This window comes from Corvus kubaryi, unplaced genomic scaffold (assembly GCF_017639235.1).
Source record: "Corvus kubaryi isolate FWS band 111438036 unplaced genomic scaffold, C.kubaryi_AGA036_p1.0 split1-37355, whole genome shotgun sequence".
NCBI lineage: Eukaryota > Metazoa > Chordata > Aves > Passeriformes > Corvidae > Corvus > Corvus kubaryi.
Window position 1 is genome coordinate 3983322 of NW_024582078.1, and position 7427 is coordinate 3990748.

The 7427-nt window shown below is 49.0% G+C and overlaps 2 protein-coding genes across 4 annotated transcripts; both read left to right on the plus strand.

Annotated features, from left to right (window-relative positions):
• The first annotated feature begins 41 nt into the window (after positions 1 to 41).
• ATP5PB (ATP synthase peripheral stalk-membrane subunit b) lies at positions 42 to 2959 on the plus strand. The gene is made up of 7 exons (XM_042013477.1): positions 42 to 168; positions 275 to 317; positions 742 to 887; positions 1379 to 1542; positions 2025 to 2150; positions 2283 to 2462; positions 2804 to 2959. Exons 1-7 carry the CDS (start codon positions 141 to 143, stop codon positions 2873 to 2875), a joined length of 759 nt encoding a protein of 252 aa, XP_041869411.1. The 5' UTR covers positions 42 to 140; the 3' UTR covers positions 2876 to 2959.
• Positions 2960 to 3245: 286 nt separating this feature from the next.
• LOC121657601 (transmembrane protein C1orf162 homolog) lies at positions 3246 to 6904 on the plus strand. 3 transcript variants are annotated; one of them, XM_042013479.1, is made up of 6 exons: positions 3246 to 3998; positions 4718 to 4780; positions 5080 to 5191; positions 5501 to 5592; positions 6023 to 6102; positions 6550 to 6904. In XM_042013479.1, exons 2-6 carry the CDS (start codon positions 4750 to 4752, stop codon positions 6607 to 6609), a joined length of 375 nt encoding a protein of 124 aa, XP_041869413.1. In that variant the 5' UTR covers positions 3246 to 3998; positions 4718 to 4749; the 3' UTR covers positions 6610 to 6904. The 3 variants fall into 3 exon arrangements, with proteins under 3 accessions (XP_041869413.1, XP_041869412.1, XP_041869414.1); XM_042013478.1 differs by having other exon boundaries at positions 3246 to 4780; XM_042013480.1 differs by having other exon boundaries at positions 3246 to 4780; positions 5504 to 5592.
• The last annotated feature ends 523 nt before the right edge of the window (positions 6905 to 7427 follow it).

Sequence of the window (7427 nt, forward strand, 5' to 3'; positions counted from 1 at the left end):
GCCCCCCGCCCGCCTCCCCGCGCGCTCTCGCGAGAGCCGCGCCGCCATCTCAGCGCCCGGCGGCGGCGGTCAGCGGTCACCGGCAGCAGCGCTCCGGCCGCCGCTCCTCACGGCGCTCCCCGGCCCTTCCCCGGCCCGCCATGCTCTCCCGCCTCGTCCTGCGCGCCGGTGAGCCGCGGGGAGCAGCGCTTCTCGGGGGGGGGAGCGGGGTGGCTGGCGGGGGGTGTTGGCCGAGCTCTGCCCTGACGCGCTCTCTGCTCTCTTGTCCTCTCAGCCCCCGCCGCGCTGAGGGCGCTGCCGCCGCCCGTCGCCGTGGGGTGAGTACTGCGGGAACCCCTCAGAAACCGGCCGGGATTCGTGCTTAAACAGCGTTATTCTAGGGTTTTGTCTCTTACTTTCCTCATTCGTGTTGTAGGAGTATAAAATAGGGACGGTGGGGAGGAACTTCTGGAGGTTATTTAGTCCCACCCACTTCCGAAAGGAGGTGTGTCTAATAAATGCCACCTTTTTCGAATCGGGATGGTTTGGGTCGGAAGGGACCTTAAAGCTCATCCAGTTCCACCGCCCGCCGTGGCCAGGGACACCTTCCACTAGAGCAGGTCCAACCTGGCCTGCCACAGCTTCTCTGGGCACCTGTTACCTACTTATTTAATTGGAAATGTGCTTGAGCCTCGTCTAAGGGTGGTTTGGGTTTATTTTTTTTAATAAGAATCATAATTGAAGCATTCTCCTTGTTCACAGGGTGTTGCACACCACAAGACCACTGCACACAACTCAGCAGAGTTTGGCTCCTGTGCCGCCTCTGCCTGAGAAGGGAGGAGAAGTTCGTCATGGTTTGATCCCTGAGGAGTTTTTCCAGTTTCTCTATCCTAAAACAGGAGTTACAGGTTAATACAGACTCTTACCATTTTTAGCTATGCTTAGGTGGTTTTGTCCACCAGTTGGCTGCTGAAAAGGTAAAATATTAGGGAAAATTAGTATTTTGCATGTGCAGGTTGTGAAGAACAAGCCAATCCAGGACTCCTGGCTCTAAAGTTAGACACCTAATGGTTGAAAGAATTCCATTAATTTATTTAATTGATTTTATAGGAAGATTTAGTTGCCTCTTGGTCCTTAAAACATTCAAACAGGGAATTCTGCATGTTTCTGAATGAGCAGAAGCAGCAAGTCCTATGTCAGGTACAAGCTGCTTCCATTTCTGGTGAGATTCCTTGTGGCACCTTTCCCAGGTGGAGTTGTGACTCTGCTTTTTGTCCTGGTGAAACAGAACACTTCTTCCCGATCTTGTGAGCCTTTAGAGTAGCTCCCTCTTAGGTATTCGAGTTTATTGAGCCTCTTTATGCTTTATACAAATAATGCCGCTTTATTCTTTCTGTAGGGCCCTACATGTTGGGCACTGGTCTCCTGCTTTACCTTCTTTCCAAGGAGATCTACGTCATTAACCACGAGACAGTAGCAGCTATCTGCATATTGACAGTCATCATTTATGGCATCAAGAAGTTTGGGCCTGATGTCGCTGCTTTTGCTGACAAACTTAACGAGGTAACGAAGAAACTGTAATTTGACTGTGTAGTTGTTAGTAAGGGATGGTTTTGTTAAAGTACAAATGGCTTGAAAGTGGCAGAGAGCAGGGTTAGATGGGATGTTGGGAAGGAATTGTTCCCTGGGAGGGTGGGCAGGCCCTGGCACAGGGTGCCCAGAGCAGCTGTGGCTGCCCCTGGATCCCTGGCAGTGCCCAAGGCCAGGCTGGACATTGGGGCTGGGAGCAGCCTGGGACAGTGGGAGGTGTCCCTGCCCATGGCAGGGGTGGCACTGGATGAGCTTTAATGTCCTTCCAACCCAAACCAGTCTGGGATTCCATGATTGATTGTGAACCCTCATTCTCCTCTCTTGCCACAGCTTAGCCCTGGCACAGGGCAGTTCACAGACATTGCTCACAGCTTAATGCGACATTCCATGTGGATCGCTTGTTTTCCTTGCACCTGACTGTGATTCTGAAGCGTGGAGTTCTTTGTGTGTTTCAGGAGAAAGTGGCCACAGCTTTAGCCGTGAAGAACGAGGCCATCCAGACCCTGCAGACAGCCATCGAGGAGGAGAAGAAGGAGCAGTGGAGGGTCGAAGGCCGCAGTTACCTCTTTGATGCCAAGCGGGTGAGTGGGGCAGCGCTGCTGCTCAGCCCCAGGGTAGCCTGCCCTGCTGGGGTCCTGGGACTCCTGACATGTTCTGCTGCTGCTTGGTGTTCCTGCCAGACATGAAGCTCTTGTTTCCTGCTCTGTGTGCAGAACAACATTGCAATGCTGCTGGAAGCCAACTACCGGGAGCGGTTACTGATGGTGTACAACGAGGTGAAGAAGAGGCTGGACTACCAGGTGGCCATGCAGACCCTGAAGCGGCAGAAAGAGCAGGACCACATGATCCAGTGGGTGGAGAAGAACGTTGTTCAGAGCATCACACCTCAGCAGGTACTTGCTGCGTTTTACCTGCTTCACATTTTAGCCTGCACAAAGATTTGCTGTTTGGGGCTCCTGGCTCAGGAGGTGCTGGGTAACCTGGGATAGTGGGAGGTGTCCGTGCCCATGGCTGGGGGTCGGACTGGATGAGCTTTGAGATCCCTTCCAACCCAAACCTTCTGGGATTCCACGCATCTGTGCTTTACTGGATGTGAATCTCTGACTTCATGAGCTATAATTGCATCCCTCTTAATCAGTAACTTACAGGTCTAAAAAGGTTTATCTAAAATGCACTTAAATGTCTCTTTTGCTTGTTGAAATGTCCTCTGAAGGCTGTTTCTTGTCTCTTGCAGCAGAAGGAGAGCATTGCCAAGTGCATCCTGGACCTGAAGGCACTGTCCAAGAGCACCCACGCAGCCGTGTGAGCAGTCTGAGCCCACTGACATGTTCCAATACCTACTGTTGGAAACTGTATGACTCTAAATATCATTAAACAGACAAAAAAACTCCTTTGCTGTCTTTCACTAGTGGCAGTCCCTGCCTGTTTGTGTTTGAAGTCACTGGATGGTCACACCAACCACTACAGCTGGTTTGTGGTGGGGGATGAGTTGAAACCACAGTGTGTGAGATCGTGTTGGATTCCTTGTTTGGTCTTGAACACTTTCAGAGACACAGAACTTCACAGGGAAAAAATCTGGTGCTAAAACTGATCTGTGTGCTAGAATTCTGTGTGGTAACAACCGCAGATACCTGCTGCCCTTGTACACGTGTTCTAAAGTCAGGATGATTTGTGCTCCCATTCACCTGGCCCCGTGCTTGGAGGGGCTCTGAGTGAATGTCCTTGTTTCGTAGAGGAGCTGGAAACCCCCTTTCACCATAAAGCCTTGTGTAGTGTTGAGTGTTTGGGTTCTGGGAGAAGAGTGATCTGGCAGAAAATGTGTCAAAAGCTCCTGAAAAACTTGGCCTCAGCTGACTTTGTCAGTAGTCAGGTTAAAACAGGGAAATAAATGGGTAAGTTTATTGAGGGGGTTTTTCATCTCTTCATTTCCTTTTTGTAGGGAGCTTTTCCCTGAAGGAATTCGTTAAAACTCAAAAATCCCAGCAAAGCACACACAAGAATAAACTCGTCCCATGTGCTGGGATGTGATTTACCCAGTCCATAAACCCAGGTGGGCAGACTGGGGGGTGCCTGCAATCCCGCTTCTCAGTGGGGTTATAAGAAACACAGTTTTCTACACTTTTCAGTGCATCAGTTCACCAAAGTGGTGTTCTTTAGAGGCAAGAACCTTACTTCAAGCCAACCTAAGCTGAAGCTGCCTTACTTTATTTAGATTAACAGTTCCAGAGAATGCAGGTGTCTTTCATGGTTTCCTGTTTTTTGTCAATTTAAATAAAAAGTGAAGTTACTCAACTTCCACAATTGTGTAAGCTCACATCTGATTGACGTTTGAGCTGTTAACTGGTGTGACAGATTCTTCTCACAAAGCAAGTGGTTGAACTGGTGTGCTGACTCTTGGGGAGTTTTCCAGCAGCACTTCATGGTGGGAGGTAAGAAAGAGCTGTATCATTTCTTGTTTTTTTTATTATTGCAAACACAGCACCCCATGAGGTTTGGTGTGGGAAACTGGGAGGTTTCATGATGGTTTGACTCCTCTGGAATGTGGGCAACAATGGGATACAGTAGGAAAAGTGGCAGCAGCAGAGAACAGGGTGTTTATTTTCATGTTATTGTAATATTTTCATATTATTCACTACATGAAGTTTGCAGAGCACGTGGTGAGAAATGCCAGTGTAGGGATTTTGTAGTAGAATATCTTTAAGAATCCCTATCTTTAAGGTTCCACCCCCCAATTTGAGAAGAAAGTTACTGTTCCTGGTTTGGTGGGAAAGTCAATTTAACTTAAACAAAAACATCAAGGGAGGAACTTTTCAAAGCTGCTGCTGATTATGAAAATGTTCATATGGTTTTAGCTGCTGCAAAAATAATCCTGTAGGTCCTTTTAGTTATTAAATATCCTCCATTCTTTGGGTGGAGAAGGCACCATGCCCACCAAGGAGCAGTGAACTCGTGTGGGCAGGAACAAGACACTGGGAAGGGGTTGATGCTGAGGAACTGCCAGGTTTGAGTGGCTTTGTGCCACTTTCATAAAATTTCCAAGAAATGGATAAAAACTAAATCAAGTCTCTTGAGTTCAAAGAGGGTGAGAGGTTTGTTTTGCTCATGTGCATTTGTATATAAATATAAAACTCTTCTCCCTTTCTTTCAGTTTCTCTTCCTGTCAGTTAATGCTCTGGGAGAATGGGAGGCTCTTCCTCCAAACCGGCTCCAGGTATTTTATTTTGTAAGGAATTTCCTTAGCTGCAACATTCCTGACTGAGGTGATGTCCTGACGCAGGGGCTGCTGTGGGGGAGGCTCAGCAGCCGGGGGTGTTTGGGGAAGAACTGCATGGCTGCCAGAGGCTGCCCAGCACAGTCATTGTCTGAACAGCTGAATTTTCCTGTCTGGTGGTTCTGCTTTCAGACAGACCTCTACAGACACACGTCTCCATGTGGGTCTAGTTGCTTGGAGTACTACTGGAGAATGTTGCATATTTTAAAACAAGTCTGTGATTTTTTTTTCTATTGCAGTTGTACCAGAACCCATTTCCACTACTACCACTGTCCCTACCACCATCCACACCACTGCCCACACCCCTGCAGATGATCTCAGAGCTGCGGAAGTCAGATGCTGGATTAACACGTAAATGTTCCGCCTTTATTTTCTGACTTCAAACCCAGAGTTTCCTGAGACTGCAGCCTCTTCCTGCAAGGGAAGGGTCATATAGCACATATTTAACATCTTGGGGGTTTCAAATTCGGTTAGAATTTCCTAGTCTGTGAACTGGGTGGGTGATTCCTAGAGATGCTCAATGCAGATACACACCTGTTGATCTCATGGGGCTTGGGATAAACGTGTTACGCTCCATAAAGTTTGGTGAATTTGAGCACTACTGATGCTTCAACCCCTCTGTCATAACTGGGAATTCTGACAGGATTTTCTGTGTATCAGCAGCCATGAAATACTGTTCATGTCACTGGCCTTCCTCTCTGGCATCCTCCTGACTGTCCTGGTTTTTGCAATCATCTCCCTCTTCAGGAAAAGTAAGTGGCACAGTTGAGGGCATAACAGCAGAGTGGTGGTGACTGCAGAAGGTACTTAGAAAGTGGCACAAATAACGTCTGCCTTGAATAACTCTATTGATGAACAGCTCGTCCCTGGCAGTAACTCCTCGTGAATCACCCCAGGGGTTGTTTTCAGGAATTAACTTTGCCACTGATGAGCTGTGGAGGCTTTTGTTGGTTGTGGGCTTTTCTCATCCTAATCCTGGCCGCACTGAATTCCTCAGTGCCTTTCACCCTGGCCACTTCCAAGAGGTGTGCAGGGACTGGGCAGCCCAGCTGCCACTTCGCTGTGCAGGTCCGTGACAGAGTTTGCACATCACCTCTCTGTCACCCCCTCTCCAGCCTCCCTTGCATTGCTGTCTCCAAGCACAGTGCAAACAGCTGAGACTGGGATCCCTTTCCTTCCCAGCTTGTAAAAGACCCCACCAAAATTTACAAGAGGAAGTTTTCTCCCAGATGGCAGCCGAGGACTGTGCCAGGAGCCCCCAGGTAAACGTCACAACTGTTATTTCTAACACTTTATGCAGATATTTCACATTATGGACAGTGGGGTAAATATTCATTGGGGTGGGAGGGAGAAGAGTTGCCTTTGAGACTTGACTGTTACGCAGCAGTTCTTTTGACAAGGAACTTCAGGGTTTCTGGGGCTTAACTAAACCACAGACTAGGCGGGGTAGGAGAAATATTTTTAAAGAGGAAGCATTTCTGCCATTTTCCTCTGTGATATTAATTCTTTGGAAGCTCCTAAAGGAGACTTGACCCAGAACTCCGAGCCAGACTGGCCAGTGGGATGAACCAGCATTTACCAATTTCCTGCATGCAGGGACAGGCTGTTTATGGTGTGTGGTGTTGAGGACAAGTTAAAAGTGGGAAATTCCTGCTGACCTGCAGTGCTTGTGCACTGTCTAATGTCTGTGGCTTCTCTCACATCCCCAGAATGAGGTGACCTACAGCACTCTGGTCTTCCAGCGGGGCCGGACACCACTGGCTGTGTGATGAAGAAGTTCTGAGTGAAATAAAAATCCTCCCACTTTCTGGACATCAGAAGCCACCAGGATGTTACACCAAGGCCTGCTCTGGGAGTGCCCCCATGCCCTCCGTAACACAGCTCTTTTTGTAATTATGACAGGAAATTGTCTCCTGTTCCAAACTGGCTGCCAATGGCTGTGGGCAATTTGAGGTTTTCTATACAGGATTTCCTCATTTGTAGAGATCTCCATGCCCTTGTAAAGTTTCCGTTTGTGAGAACTACCAGAGAGAATTGAGAAATGAAAATGTTTTTCTGCATCTATCCACGTCTGTTTCCCTTTTCTGTCACCAACTCTAGCATTTTCTGGTTTGTTTTTTTTTATTGCCAAGTGCTCTGCTTAGTTATTTTCTGTTATTGACGTAATGATAATGAAATGTTTGTATGCAAATCTCCGCTTTCAGGTTGGGTCCCGTAAAAGAAATGCACAATCACAGTGTGACAGTCAAAACCTCTGGAAATGCTCATTCACGCGTTATTACCCAGAGTGTTCTAAATACACTGTAAAACAGTTAAAACTCGTTCCCTTTTCATGAACTGGGGTTAAGTTTCCACGAGCGCCTGTGTCGGAGCAGCCCCGCAGGAGCCGGGCTGGAGGTGCCGCCTGATGGCAGCACCGAGCCGGGCACGGCCGCACCGAGCCGGGGACGGGCGCACCGAGCCGGGGACGGGCGCACCGAGCCGGGCACGGCCGCACCGAGCCGGGCACGGCCGCACCGAGCCGGGGACGGGCGCACCGAGCCGGGCACGGCCGCACCGAGCCGGGGACGGGCGCACCGAGCCGGGC